This window comes from Oncorhynchus mykiss, chromosome 4 (genome assembly GCF_013265735.2).
Source record: "Oncorhynchus mykiss isolate Arlee chromosome 4, USDA_OmykA_1.1, whole genome shotgun sequence".
In the NCBI taxonomy this organism is placed as follows: domain Eukaryota; kingdom Metazoa; phylum Chordata; class Actinopteri; order Salmoniformes; family Salmonidae; genus Oncorhynchus; species Oncorhynchus mykiss.
The window spans coordinates 16,977,725-16,993,716 of NC_048568.1; the positions used below are offsets into that span (position 1 = coordinate 16,977,725).

General features: G+C 46.5%; 1 protein-coding gene across 2 annotated transcripts in view; it reads left to right on the forward strand.

Moving 5' to 3' along the window:
• Positions 1-15,992, forward strand: part of LOC110522207 (mannosyl-oligosaccharide 1,2-alpha-mannosidase IA) — a 163,494-nt gene that overhangs the window by 137,299 nt on the left and 10,203 nt on the right. For both annotated transcript variants that reach the window (XM_021600408.2, XM_036975779.1), the window contains exons 6-11: positions 1,168-1,291; positions 1,610-1,703; positions 8,592-8,707; positions 10,591-10,810; positions 11,337-11,509; positions 14,399-14,514. In XM_021600408.2, coding sequence (XP_021456083.2) covers positions 1,168-1,291; positions 1,610-1,703; positions 8,592-8,707; positions 10,591-10,810; positions 11,337-11,509; positions 14,399-14,514 — 843 coding nt within the window. The remainder of the gene's footprint in view (positions 1-1,167; positions 1,292-1,609; positions 1,704-8,591; positions 8,708-10,590; positions 10,811-11,336; positions 11,510-14,398; positions 14,515-15,992) is intronic.

Consider the following 15,992-nt stretch of genomic DNA (forward strand, 5'->3'; position numbering starts at 1 on the left):
GTTCCAAGGCCCTGTGTATTTGTGTGTGCACGTTCATGCGTTGCCTGCATGCATGAGCCTAGCATTGTGGCAGGCCCTGGATCATTAGTGATAGTGGAAGATAATTTCAGCAATAGGAATGATGACATTGGTGGCAACACTAAGACCTTATGAATACACGATGTCATCGACTGGAGACCTCTGCATTGCCTGCCTGTTTCTCTAATGAATTCCGTGCTATAGGTTGTTGGGCTTTGTCAGCCCTTTTTTTGAAATACGGACCTGGAAAATCGCTTCAATCCAATTCTTGGCACGGAGAAAGGTCAAATTAGTTACACTAATGTTTATAAACAAGTTTGCTTTTCTAATGAAGTCAAAGGGATGCCAGTTCAATTTGGGAGTCTGGGTAGAATATGTTTTACATAGCACGCACGCACGCACGCTCGCTCGCCCACACAGGGATATGTTTTTGGCTCTTACCCTTTGGTCCCTCCAGCCCAGCTGTACTAGCCAGAACTGATTCATGCAGTGATAATGACAGAAATCTCCCAGTGTTCGGTCTCTCACACAAAAGCTAGAATAACAAAAGTGACACTAGTTATTATTTGGGGAGTCAATGATTACACACCATTAGCAGGCTGAAATATGGTTAGTCCTAATACACACACTGGCCCATCAGGGTGACTCAGGAAGCGATATCACACAGGAAGCAGGGTAACAGAAAGAATTTAGAAGGGCAGCTCTGACCCGGGCCTGCTGTTTAAAAACTATCAGGCAGCCCAGATACACATTGTGGTGGACATTTTTATATCACACATACTGTGAACAGATAGTATCAGTGGAGTAATGTGTGGTCTTTTAAGTTAATTTGGTGTGATGTTAAAACAGATGAGTACTACATCTAAAGTCACATTCCTAAGACAGGAGGAAGGTTTTGACCCCACTGACGTGTGTAGGGTTGACATAAGTTGGCAGGTTTATGGAGGCGTGAGCTCTCTAGGGAATGTTTGTGTGGTGGGGTTTTGGCTGAGGTAAATGTTTTGACTGAGGTAAGTGTTTTATGTTCTCTTCCTGTGCAGTGATGTTTGGTGGACCTGAGGTTTGGTAGAACTGTGTTTGGTGTTCTATGCAGTAACAGTGTTTGGAGAAGCTGACTTAATTAGCTGCGTTGTCTTGTTGTCGCTGCAGTGGCATCGGGAGGAACTGGCCGTGGGCGTCTGGAGGCAGCAGCATCCTGGCGGAGTACGGCACCCTGCACCTGGAGTTCATGCACCTCTCCAAGCTGTCAGGGAACCCAGCCTTCGCAGAGAAGGTGAGAGCTTGGGAGCCACAGCACATTCCATTCCAGTGCATTAACACCAAGTGTAACTGAGCACTCAGCCAGCCTGATGATGGGGTTATTCATAGCTGTGACCTTGATTACTATTCATGTTAACGCCTGTTCTGCAGGTAAAATGCCTTCTTTCCGCTCCGAGCCACCGGCCTCTCTCTCTCTTATGCCTCCCTTAACTGCCGTTCCTGCAGTAAGGCCATTTAAAGTGCATTACTGTGCCGTGCTGCTGGAAGATTAGGCGGCCATGAGGTATTTGCAGGGAGAAAGTAGAAACTCTTTTCCTCCTCCTCCTCCTAGGTCATGAACATCCGGAAGGTTCTGAATCGACTGGATAAGCCCCAGGGACTGTACCCCAACTATTTGAACCCTAACAGCGGACAGTGGGGACAACGTAAGTCCCCCTCATCCCTCTCTCATCTCACCCCTCTCCTGTCTCATTTCTATCTCCCCTCTCACCATTTTCTCCCCTCTTTCATCTCATCCCTCTCTCCCATCTAATCCCTTCCACCTCCCTCTGCAACACTGTTTATCCATCTCTCCTATCTTCCATCTTGCCCAGCCTTCTCTCTTTTCACCTCTCTCATCCCTCTCTTCCATCTCACCCCTTTCCCTTTCCATTAGAGGTTCACCAGTGGCTGTCAATCGATGTTCCGCAGCCTGTAATTATCAAGGTATTTACAGCTGGGAGAGCCACTTCAGTTCAATGTGAGCACTTCTGATTGAGTGGGCTGTGCATTAGAAGATTATGTAACTTAATGCTGCCCAGGGGGTGAGGGACATCAGGGAGAAATAAGTATCTGTGGCTAATGACAGTACTTAAACATGGTGAATACTGCCAGTAAAGTTAATTAGTCCTCTCTCGCTACAGTTCGGTTGTGATACCTCCACACAATACTACTCAAACCTTCCTGCTTCTTTGACTCAAGGCACCCCAACAGTTCAGTACCCCCATCCCTTGTATGGAGCAACTTCTGCTTTGACATTACCCAGCTCCAGCCAGGCCACCTCTTGACAAAACAAGCTTCAGACCCAAGAATTGCCTGGTCAGTAATCTACGGCACAGTGAGGTGGCTGGGGAGAGGCGGTGGTGGGATGCAGTAACCCTGCAGTGTGTCCGTGCTCAGACAGCCCTGTGCCCAGCAGACAGCAGCTTGTGTGGATCCCTTCTCAAATTATTGTGTTTGTCTCTGAGCCACACAAAAGGTTAATGAGATGCACAGACCAGATCAGACCAGACCAGTCCCTAGCTCAGCCATATGCTGCTGGCTGTAGCATCCTGATGGACCCACTGCAATCTCTATCACACACATTAATTTGAATGCATATCTTAGCTGTTTTGTTTGTTTTGCTATTCTGTGCAATACCTCCCCCCTCCGTGTGTGTGTGTGTGTGTGTGTGTGACCCTCTGTAATTGAATGGCCCCTCTACGCCCTCGCTGAAATGTCACGACGGATGAATACCCATACTAACTGTCTGTGTGTTTGTCTCTGCTGTAGTCCTGGTCAGGGGGGTCAGAGAGGGTTCAGCGCTAATGACTGACCGCTGTGCATCCAGCCCCTGGGTCAAACTGGGTGGAGGGGATCAATGGAAGGGGAGGGCAGCCGCCCGGCTTGTTTCTCATTCTCTCTGACAACTTGATCCATCCCACAGGGTTTTTTTTTTTCGTACAGTTTACAGCTCCATAATTTAGTGGAGCATAGGTGGTGTTGACATCAGGTCACCCAGCAGAGTGATGTAGTGACCCAGGCCAGGGTGTAGTGAGGTGGGGGTGCTGTCAGAGTCCTGTGTCTCTCTGGATGACTCTACATCATTGGGTCTTTGAAAAAGCTCTTCTTAAGTCCCGTGTAGTAGTATTATTATAATTATCATTACAAGTAGCTATTCTGATGGGAGCCAGCCAGGTGAGGGAGAGAGTGGCTCTGTGAATTGCTGACTGACTAGGGGAAAGTAGCTGTACTACACCAGTAATGCCAAACCAAGCCTTAGAGAACACAGAGAAGGTTCCAAGACAAACATTGCTAAAGGCACCTCTAAAAGTGTTTGTGGTCTACATGGTCAGTGTTAGCTGGAAGAAGAATTTCCAAGTAGAAGAAAAACAACTCCATTGACAAATAGCCTGAAGTATAGGAATGCTAATGTTGGCTGTGACAAAAATGTAAAGCAATTTTTTTTTTTTTCCAGGTTCGCACCAGAACCATTTGCCACCTGAGGATATTTTACATAAAGGTCACTTGTGATCTGTATTTACTGGGAGAGTAGACCTGAGGGGGATGTCATAGAAAAGGTCTTTCCATTCTCAGTGTTTCTCTGTCAAGGTACAGACGGCCTATCAAAGCTCTGGTGATGCTGTTGTAGTTGATGTTTCAATACAAACCATCAGTACAGTGTCCCTTAGAGCCACGTATCTGGCAGTCACATCTTCTTGTATGTGTGGAGCTGCCTATGACATGGCCCACAGACATGACGGACATCGCATCAAACCAATGGCATAGACCGCAGACATGACTGTCATCCTATCACACCAATAACATGGCTTACAGTCATGAGGACATCCCACCCTTAGGGAGTGAACGTTATTTACAGTATATTAAGGGGGCACATGGAGGTAATATTTTACCTGGACTTCCCTGAGCGTTTGGGGGAAAAAACACGTTAACCTCCCCTACAAAATGGTAATTAAAACCAAATAGCAGGGAATATTAAATCCCTTATTAGTAGGCTATAAATGTTGCAGTTTAAAATTCTATCAAATCAGTGGTTGAAATCGCCTGCTGTATTCATACCATATTCATGTTACCGCAAAAAGGAGGCCTTTACCAATGTAACAGTTAAGGGCCGTCCACACCAAGGACTATAACGAACTGCGTTGGTGAACATCCACACTAGAGGAAAGTGTATCGTTCCGCAGGATCCTACACCTGTCAATCAGTATCCTACACCTGTCAATCAGGATCCTACACCTGTCAATCAGGATCCTACACCTGTCAATCAGTATCCTACACCTGTCGATCAAAGCGTCCTACTGTGACGCTGTAGGCCTATTCATAAAGTGGTAACACAGACCATTCAGTGCTTCAGGGTGTGTTCATCGTCATAGTGACAACTGCAAATAACACTTCAGTGTAGACTACATGTAGTTTAATGACAATTATAATATATTAACTGGCATTTTAATGAAATGTAGATATTCAACAATAAACACTGTTTAGCCTGCTATTGTCTTGTCTTGCTATGTCATTGCTTGTCTTGTCTTGTCATTGCTTGTCTTGTCTTGTCATTGCTTGTCTTGTCTTGTCATTGCTTGTCTTGCCTTGTCATTGCTTGTCTTGTCTTGCCATGTCATTGCTTGTCTTGCCATGTCATTGCTTGTCTTGCCATGTCATTGCTTGTCTTGTCTTGCCATGTCATTGCTTGTCTTGTCTTGCCATGTCATTGCTTGTCTTGTCTTGCCATGTCATTGCTTGTCTTGCCATGTCATTGCTTGCCTTGCCATGTCATTGCTTGTCTTGCCATGTCATTGCTTGCCTTGCCATGTCATTGCTTGTCTTGCCATGTCATTGCTTGCCTTGCCATGTCATTGCTTGTCTTGCCATGTCATTGCTTGCCTTGCCATGTCATTGCTTGCCTTGCCATGTCATTGCTTCTCTTGTCTTGCCATGTCATTGCTTGTCTTGTCTTGCCATGTCATTGCTTGTCTTGCCATGTCATTGCTTGTCTTGCCATGTCATTGCTTGCCTTGCCATGTCATTGCTTGTCTTGTCTTGCCATGTCATTGCTTGTCTTGTCTTGTCTTGCCATGTCATTGCTTGTCTTGTCTTGCCATGTCATTGCTTGTCTTGTCTTGCCATGTCATTGCTTGTCTTGTCTTGCCATGTCATTGCTTGTCTTGTCATGTCATTGCTTGTCTTGTCTTGCCATGTCATTGCTTGTCTTGTCTTGCCATGTCATTGCTTGTCTTGCCTTGCCATGTCATTGCTTGTCTTGCCTTGCCATGTCATTGCTTGTCTTGCCTTGCCATGTCATTGCTTGTCTTGTCTTGTCATTGCTTGTCTTGTCTTGCCATGTCATTGCTTGTCTTGTCTTGCCATGTCATTGCTTGTCTTGCCATGTCATTGCTTGTCTTGCCATGTCATTGCTTGTCTTGCCATGTCATTGCTTGTCTTGCCATGCCATTGCTTGTCTTGCCATGCCATTGCTTGTCTTGCCATGCCATGTCATTGCTTGTCTTGCCTTGCCATGTCATTGCTTGTCTTGCCTTGCCATGTCATTGCTTGTCTTGCCTTGCCATGTCATTGCTTGTCTTGCCTTGCCATGTCATTGCTTGTCTTGCCATGTCATTGCTTGTCTTGTCTTGCCATGTCATTGCTTGTCTTGTCTTGTCATGTCATTGCTTGTCTTGTCTTGCCATGTCATTGCTTGTCTTGCCTTGCCATGTCATTGCTTGTCTTGCCATGTCATTGCTTGTCTTGCCATGTCATTGCTTGTCTTGTCTTGCCATGTCATTGCTTGTCTTGTCTTGTCATGTCATTGCTTGTCTTGTCTTGCCATGTCATTGCTTGTCTTGCCATGTCATTGCTTGTCTTGCCATGTCATTGCTTGTCTTGCCATGTCATTGCTTGCCTTGCCATGTCATTGCTTGCCTTGCCATGTCATTGCTTGTCTTGTCTTGCCATGTCATTGCTTGTCTTGTCTTGCCATGTCATTGCTTGTCTTGTCTTGCCATGTCATTGCTTGTCTTGTCTTGCCATGTCATTGCTTGTCTTGCCATGTCATTGTTGTCTTGCCATGTCATTGCTTGTCTTGCCATGCCATTGCTTGTCTTGCCATGCCATTGCTTGTCTTGCCATGCCATGTCATTGCTTGTCTTGCCTTGCCATGTCATTGCTTGCCTTGCCATGTCATTGCTTGTCTTGCCATGTCATTGCTTGTCTTGCCATGTCATTGCTTGTCTTGCCTTGCCATGTCATTGCTTGTCTTGCCATGTCATTGCTTGTCTTGCCTTGCCATGTCATTGCTTGTCTTGTCTTGCCATGTCATTGCTTGTCTTGTCTTGCCATGTCATTGCTTGTCTTGTCTTGCCATGTCATTGCTTGTCTTGTCTTGCCATGTCATTGCTTGTCTTGCCTTGCCATGTCATTGCTTGTCTTGTCTTGCCATGTCATTGCTTGTCTTGCCATGTCATTGCTTGTCTTGCCATGTCATTGCTTGTCTTGCCATGTCATTGCTTGTCTTGCCATGTCATTGCTTGCCTTGCCATGTCATTGCTTGTCTTGCCATGTCATTGCTTGTCTTGCCTGTCTTGCCATGTCATTGCTTGTCTTGCCATGTCATTGCTTGTCTTGCCATGTCATTGCTTGCCTTGCCATGTCATTGCTTGCCTTGCCATGTCATTGCTTGCCTTGCCATGTCATTGCTTGTCTTGCCATGTCATTGCTTGCCTTGCCATGTCATTGCTTGCCTTGCCATGGCATTGCTTGTCTTGCCATGTCATTGCTTGCCTTGCCATGTCATTGCTTGTCTTGCCATGTCATTGCTTGTCTTGCCATGTCATTGCTTGTCTTGCCTGTCTTGCCATGTCATTGCTTGTCTTGCCATGTCATTGCTTGCCTTGCCATGTCATTGCTTGCCTTGCCATGTCATTGCTTGCCTTGCCATGTCATTGCTTGCCTTGCCATGTCATTGCTTGCCTTGCCATGTCATTGCTTGCCTTGCCATGTCATTGCTTGCCTTGCCATGTCATTGCTTGCCTTGCCTTGCCATGTCATTGCTTGCCTTGCCTTGCCATGTCATTGCTTGTCTTGCCATGTCATTGCTTGCCTTGCCATGTCATTGCTTGCCTTGCCATGGCATTGCTTGTCTTGCCATGTCATTGCTTGTCTTGCCATGTCATTGCTTGCCTTGCCATGTCATTGCTTGTCTTGCCATGTCATTGCTTGTCTTGCCATGTCATTGCTTGCCTTGCCATGTCATTGCTTGTCTTGTTGCTCAAGTGGTTTGTAAGTGATTTCCATTTTTCTAATGGATGTCAATTCTTTTGGCTCTTTTTCACTGTGCACATCACTGTCTATCCTGTGCAATAATTCAATACATCAGTGCAACAATGTTATCACTGGCCAGTGATGCACTCTCTAGCCACAACTTTCCCCGGTGTGCATTTTCTACGCTGTAGGCATTCAGCAATTAGCAAGACCAAACCTGCTTCTCTCCACGGAAAGCCTATTAGGTCTAGTATAAAAATACATCTAACATAGAATTTTGTAGCCTGCTTGCCTTGCCATGTCATTGCTTGTCTTGCCATGTCATTGCTTGTCTTGCCATGTCATTGCTTGTCTTGCCATGCCAGATCTCCAGTCCAATCAGACTGCAGGGCTGCAAGACAGTGTGATGTCTGAGTCCTGAGTTCGCAGGCAGTTTAATTTGTCCCTGTCCCTTGTCAATCAGAGCCATGATCAGATCCTTGACCTTGTGTTCCCTCTCTGACCTGCTGTTAACCTCTGTGGCATTGACCCCAGTCAGCAAGGAAATACAGTCCTTATGAGGGCAAGGCCACACTTCACTACAAACTCTTCCTGGAGCTCTGTCCCTTTTATTACTGCTGACGTCTAATCTATATCCCCCAAACAAGGCTTTGGCTGTTAATGACATATACATATGTATGAGGGGGCATGACAATCACTATGATGAACAGCGGCTTGGCTTGACTGAGGCTCTCTCCCAGACCCTGGAGACTCATTCCTCACAGAGAGTGAAGTGGACAGGAGAGCACATCACCCGGCACAGCCCTACACCTCACTGACTGTCACAGGGACTGTCTCTCTTTTATACCCGGCTGTGGTATCGCTGTGTCTCCCTGCACAGCTCAGTCGGTACTGACACAGTGACCGGGGACGTGCCGGGGGGGGACCTGATAAACTCATCAGAATGCCAATCTCCCCCTTGCAGACATCTTCCATACATCAGCCATCAAAGGAGACTAATCCCATTACTCCTGTAGCTTTGTTGGGCTCTGTTTGAAAAGGTGTCCCCGTCCCCTTGGCCAGGCCTATGCCAGACACGTCCCTTTGTCACTGAGGTTCGGAGGCTGAGCAGGTATTAAGGGGCCATCTTCCTGTGTAAACAGCCTCGGGTGCTGAGATGGCCGCCATCATTGCGCCATTCATCATCCTGAGGTGAGGCAGGCCACTGAGGAGGGAGGGCTGCTGCTGGCAAGATGAGATAGGTAAATTAAGCCTGGCTCCAGCATGACGCTCAAATCTTTCGTGTTGTCTCTGTCCTGTAGATCACGTGTCAGTGGGTGGCCTGGGAGACAGCTTCTATGAGTACCTGCTCAAGGCTTGGCTGATGTCAGACAAGACGGACGAGGAGGGCAAGAAGCTCTACTATGACGCTCTGCAGGTAAACCCTCAAGACACCTTACCTAGCCTACACACCTCTCCTCTCTTCTCTCCCGTCCTTTCCTCTCCTCTCCCCCACTCCCATCCCATCCTCCCCACCCCACTCCCCTCTGCTCCTCTTCTCCTACTCTCGTCTCCTCTCCTCATCCTTTCTTCTCTCCTACTGAGATTTAATGGCTACAGTACCCGTGCATTCCGAAGCGCTGACTAAACCTTTTCATAAGGCTCTTTTGACCTCCATTGAAAGCTTCTTTTGTCAACGCGATAACAACAGTTGGAGTTCTTAAATGACTGAACAGTCCGAGTCGGAAATCAGTACCAGTTGTGTGGGTTGCTATGTGAAAGCAAGACGTGCTACGCCAGGCAGGGGTTATCTCTGAGTGTGAAGTACTAACCGCACTCCACAGAAGCTGGAGGAGTGAGTAAGTGGGGTTGGAGGAAGCTTTCAGTGGATGGGGGTCAACCAGTCTCAGAGCTCTGTCTGGTGAGATGTGCTCTGAATGCTGCTAGCCAAATTCTCTGTTTCATTAGAGCCAAGCCTCCTGTCCTGTTGGAGATAATAATGTTGTTCTCTGTACGGAGGTCCACAAGGACCCAGACTGCTCCAGGATATTACCCTCCCTCCATTCCACTCCCAGCCAGCCTTGTTTCCCCACCACAACTGCCTACCTACCAACCCGCTTGTCTGCCATCCACCTGGGCGAGACACCACAAGCAGGTCACCCACAGCGAGAGGGTCCCTATTGCCACGCCAAGCCATCCTCCATTTGGGTCAGACAGCCTGAAAGGCAGCTGGTTAGGAACAGACTCTGTTCACTTATTAATGGCTCCTTGGCATCCTCGCCTCAGCGCCGGCCCAGCCTATATGCTCTCTATCCCCCCCATGAGAAACGAAGCAGCCAGTGCTGAACAAGATGTGCCGCTGCCTGCCTCTGTCCAGGTCTGTGTGTTCTCGAAGCACTAGTAGTCGGAGGCTGAGATTGAAGGAAATGGCCTGAGATTTTTTTATTTCTTCTCAGCAGGAAAAGGCTGGGCTGTTGCTAAACAGGATATAGGCTGCCTTTTAAAGAGACCAAAGGAAATGAAATAACCAGTTTAGGAGAATATTAATCGGCTGATTTTCTGTGGCGGAACACGCCAGGCAATGCCCACCCGCATATAGACGGCCCCATTTACGTGATGGGTCACACACTACAAAAGCACAGATCTGAATTATCTTTTAAAAACGTAATTGCTTTCGGGAGATTTGCAATATTACATTTTCTTGGGTTTTCCCTCGGCAGGAGAAAAGCAAACTCAATGAATATGAAAATAAATGTGCCAAATGAAGCGCTGAACAACGAGGCGCATCAGAGGATGCACCTGAGATAGTATAGCGTTTGAAGCTGCCGTCGACTCGCTGCACATATTTATTCCATGTGTTAAAAGGCAGGATTTCTCTCATCGGTAATGGCCGTGTAATAACCGTGTGTTGTCTGTCAGTTGTGATCTTACTGTATTGGACACCTGCTGTGTGGCTAGCGGGAGATACAGGCCGTCGTTTTGAATCATTTGTGATCCTCCTGGTGTCGTGTCTCGCCGTGGATGAAACGCAGCCCGCCATTCCAGAATGTCTCGGGATAAAGTGGCCCCTCCCGTCTACAGTAAAAGCCAGGGACAAATAGGAGCAGCGTTCTGTGTTCACGCCACACAAGCAAATACATAATACTGGCCACCAGCTGGGACCCCTGGTTTTCAAACAACATCCGTTTTATCAAGGTTAACAATGCTGTTTGGGTGGTATTTATTCATGTTCCACTCCATTTGTAGTGGGAAGGGCCCCGGTCTGGGACTGGGGTTGGATAGACGGCTCACCTGTATGCCGTTCTTGTCATTGTCCTCCAGGCCATCGAGACCAGTCTGATGAGGAAGTCCAGCGGTGGACTGACGTACATCGCCGAGTGGAAGGGCGGCCTGCTGGAGCACAAGATGGGTCACCTGACGTGCTTCGCCGGGGGCATGATCGCCCTGGGGGCCGACGGAGCTCCCGAGGACAAGACGGGTCACCAGATGGAGCAGGCCGCAGAGATCGCCCGCACCTGCCACGAGTCCTACGCCCGCACCAGTGAGTCTGACTGACCCCCTCATCTGGGGCACACCAGTGTCCCTGTCTCCCTCTACAGCAGGGGTAGGCTAAGAAACTCTTCCTCTCCCTCTACAGCAGGGGTAGGCTAAGAAACTCTTCCTCTCCCTCTACAGCAGGGGTAGGCTAAGAAACTCTTCCTCTCCCTCTACAGCAGGGGAGGCTAAGAAACTCTTCCTCCCAGGTGAGGTGATATTAGTTCTGAAGCCCAGACAAAAGGAGGTGTAGGACTCAACCACAGCTCACACTCACTCTTTCTCTCACACACACACACACCCCACACACCCCTCTTTAGAGCAAGCCAGTGTGAAATGAAAGATTAATGAGCGTTGAGCCTGTTTTCTCTCTGAGGCCAGAGGGGCTGCTGGGTAAGTAGAGCGTAGTGCCAGCCAGGTTAAAATCTTCAGTTTATTTTTTTTATATATTTTTGTTTTGCTCATCACCTTCTCCTAGATCTGGTTGGAGTTTTTCACCATGTTGTTGTCTTCCTTGCTTCCCCCTCTTCCAGCCCTGAAGTTGGGCCCAGAGGGGTTCAGGTTTGACGGTGGCGTGGAGGCCATCGCCACACGGCAGAACGAGAAGTACTTCATCCTGAGGCCTGAGGTCATCGAGACCTACATGTACATGTGGAGGTTCACCCACGACCCCAAGTACAGAGAGTGGGGCTGGGAGGCTGTGCAGGTGAGAACTATCATCCTTCAGAATTATCCCACCACAGTCCTATCTGTCATGTTTGTTTTCATCCTGTCCCCTCCTAGCCTCCACTGAGAAGAGACTCTTCCTCTTAGAACTTTGACAGTGAATTTAACATTTTTAATTTGACCTTTATTTAACTAGACAAGTCAGTTAACCTGTCTAGGACCCTCGCAACAGCCAGTGAAAGTGCAGGGCGCCAAATTCAACACAACAAAAATCTCATAATTAAAATTCCTCAAGCATACAAGTATTTTACACCATTTTATAGATGCAATTCTTGTTAATCCAGCCACAGTGTCTGATTTCAAAAAGGATTTACAGCACCACAAACGATTATGTTAGGTCACCACCAAGCCACAGAAAAACACAGCCATTTTTTCCACCCAAAGAGAGGAGTCACAAAAAGCAGAAATAGAGAAAATGAATCACTAACCTTTGATGATCTTTATCACACATCACATGTTACACAATACATGTATTGTTTGATAAAGTTCATATTTATATAAAAAAATCTGAGTTTACATTGGCGCGTTACGTTCTAGAGAGAGCCACATCAATTTACAGAAATACTCTAAACATTGATAAAGAGGTACCAATATACTATTATTATTATTTTTTAAATTTTATTTTTACCCCCTTTTCTCCCCAATTTCGTGGTATCCAATTGTTAGTAGTTACTATCTTGTCTCGTTGCTCCAACTCCCGTACGGGCTCGGGAGAGACGAAGGTCGAAAGCCATGCGTCCTCCGAAACACAACCCAACCAAGCCGCACTGCTTCTTAACACAGCACGCATCCAACCCGGAAGCCAGCCGCACCAATGTGTCAGAGGAAACACCGTGCACCTGGCGACCTGGTTAGCGCACTGAGGCCAGCCCACCACACTCACACTGGTGCGCGATGAGACAAGGATATCCCTTACGGCCAAACCCTCCCTAACCCGGACGACGCTAGGCCAATTGTGCGTCACACCATGGACCTCCTGGTCGCGGCCGGCTGCGACAGAGCCTTGGCGCGAACCCAGAGTCTCTGGTGGCACAGCGAGCACTGCGATGCAGTGCCCTAGACCACTGCGCCACCCGGGAGGCCCTCAAGATATGACTATTATACATGGAACTTTAGATAAACTTCTCCTTAATGCAACCGCTGTGTCAGATTTTTTTTTTTTTACTTTACGGAGAAAGCAAACCATGCAATAATCTGAGTACAGCCTTTAGAAAACAAAGCAGCCATAAAGATACATAGATAGATACATAGATATATTTTGTAGTCAACATTACTCAAAAATAGCATTTTAAATATTCACTTACCTTTGATCTTCATCAGAATGCACTCACAGGAATCCCAGTTCCACCATAAATGTTTGATTTGTTCAATAATGTCCATCAGTTATGTCCAAATATCTTCTTTTGTTAGGGCGTTTGGTAAACAAATCCAAAAGCGCGTTCAGGTCACGCCGAACGTCAGACAAAAAGTTCAAAAAGTTCCATTACAGCCCGTAGAAACATGCCAACCTAAGTATGGCATCAATCTTTAGGATGTTTTTAACATAAAACTTCATTAATGTTCCAACCGGACAATTCCTTTGTCTGTACAAATGAAGTGGAATGTAGCTACCTTTCAAGTGAGCGCGCCAGACCGAGGCTGTGGCACTCTGCCAGACCACTCACTCAATGAGCGCCTCCTTTAGAGTAGAATCCTCAAAACAGGTTCTAAATACTGTTGACATCTAGTGGAAGCCTTGGGAAGTGAAACATAATGAATATCACCCTGTATCTTCAATGGGGGCTGAGTTGAAAAACTACAAACCTCAGATTTCCCACTTCCGGGTTGGATTTTTCTCAGGTTTTCGCCTGCCATATTAGTTCTGTTATACTCAGACATCATTCAAACAGTTTTAGAAACTTCAGTGTTTTCTATCCAATACTAATAATAATATGCATATATTAGCATCTGGGACAGAGTAGGAGGCAGTTCACTCTGGGCACGCTATTCATCCAAAAGTGAAAATGCTGCCCCCTATCCCAAAAAGGTTAAGAACAAATTTGTTTTTACAATAACGGCCTACCCTAACCCGGATGACGCTGGGCCAATTGTGCGCCACCCTATGGGACTCCCAATCACGGCCGGTTGTGATACAGCCTGGAATCAAACCAGGGTCTGTAGTGACGCCTCTAGCACTGAGGTGCAGTGCCTTAGACCGCTGCCCCACTCGGGAGCCCAAAAAGTGAAAAGGGCTCTGTACGCCAACAGACCCCTGTTCATTGTGATGTGTAGATTCATTCAGGTCTACGCACCGCTAGTTCTGAGTACAGTAGTCTTTAAAACCTTTGAGACTCTTCCTTCCTCCATACACTCCTCTCTCTCTCTCATTGCTATGCCGCAACAGATCAGAACAGTGGTAATGTTGAATGCTGATTGCTCAGATCCCAGAGCCATGCTGTTGTATCCACTAATGACATGAGATTACCTCTGATGGGCCTTGTGTTAGCCATAAATTTGATCTGGAGCCTGCCTGCCTCTCTGCCGGTCTGCAGATAACTCCTCCTCCTGCCCTCAGCCCTCATTCAGCCAGGGTGGATGTGTAAACACTGCAGCCCCAGCTCCATCCTCCTCAGCTCCATTTTCTCCCTGAGTCATATTGCCTAATGCAGCCTCCTCTCCTCTTCCCCCCCACCTGCAGGCAGAGCAGCCACACTGAAGGGAAATATGCTGGTTCAACAACAAGCTAACACCACCGTGCATACCTCTACAACACCCTGCCATAAGAAACAGAGTCAACTCAACACTTTTTCACCCTCCGTTCTCTCATTTTTCTCCCTCTCTATTTTCTGTTCTCTCTCTTTTTCTCTCTCTCTTTCCTTCTGTCTCTCAGGCTCTGGAGAAGCACTGTCGTGTGGAGGGAGGCTACAGTGGAGTGAGAGACGTCTACTCCTCCAGCCCCAACCATGACGACGTCCAGCAGAGCTTCTACCTGGCAGAGACACTCAAGTAAGGCGCTAACACACACACACACACACACACTGTCAACTTACTCTGCTAAGAGCCATCTGGAGACATAGCATTGACATTTTGGCCTTGCCATTAGAGAGGAATAAAAATCGATCTTGTCAGAAAATCAATCTGTTTTTTTTTTGCATCCTTGTCATCATACGTCCTCCCCCCAGAACCGTTCCTTGAATAATTATAGTATTGGATTTGTTTGACAATATAATGGACACATACGTTTAGAAGTAATTGTCCTCCCTATAAGGCCATTATTCTCTCCTGGACAGATCTACCTAAACATAACTGGTACCGTGGAATCTGTTGGGACAAAATGGGATGCAGTGGATAAAGAGAAGCAGTTGTTCAGGTGTTTGACAATTTGGACAAATCATGATTTCGCAGGTGTTCGCATCTTTCGTTTTTTTGAAGGGGAGGGTAACTTGCTAAGAGGTTAGAACTCCTCATTCTAGTTCCGCACCTCGTTTTAGCATCTCTTCATCTCCTCTCTTAATGGGCAATATTTCCACTTTTCAACCTCATATTCATCTCCAACACCAAACCAGTGTCTACATATTTCACCGACCAGCTCGATTCGGTCTTATATATTAACATTTTTAATTGTGTTTTTTACATTGGATAAAAGTAGATACTTTTTTTTTTAAAGTAGATAGAGCTAGAAAATTGTATATCATACACAACAGTTGAGGAACTAAGGGAAAGTAATTCTGCTTTGAAAGTTGATAAACTTGTAACCCCACTTTTGAGAAAATGGCCCTTGAACTACTGGAGAGCTTTTCTTTGTCTACACCCATTAAGCATTGTTCACACCCTCTTAAGCCTTAGCCCCACCCATCTCTTTAAGGATTCACATGTGAGGCAATGTGCTAAACAGAGTGAATACAATAGTGTACTTAACAACCAAAGATTTCAAGACTAAAGGCTGGTTTACATAACGTTACTACCCTGCATGAATCTGTAGCTAAAGCTAACCAACTAGGTTCAATGTTAGCTAGTTCGATAATATTGGGCTATAACTAGTAATGCTAATGGCTCTGAGATTCGAATAATATTACTACACAAATCAAACACGCAACTTTGGCTAGCGAGCCAGCCAGCTAACGTTAGCTAGCTAGCTAACAGTACACTTTAACTTGCAATGAAAACAACTTTCTGACAAAATTTGAAACGTATAATATGTGAAATGTAGCTTCTCCCTCTGTCACAGATGCCATGGTTTCCCTTAGTTTGAAGATGAAATCCGGAGACAGGTGTTTTATACAACAGCCTTCTGTGTGTTCTCTTTTTGACTCCCTCCGCATATTTGCAATCAAACGCTAGAATTTTCTCCATCTCCTTAGCTATCATACTCTGCTTCAACCGGGCATTCCACTTATTTCAAAACTCGGTCCTCCAGAAAGTGTAGAGCATTAGCAACACTTTTGCAGTTCTTCGTGATATTGTTAAAAAGCTCTGTTTAAAAA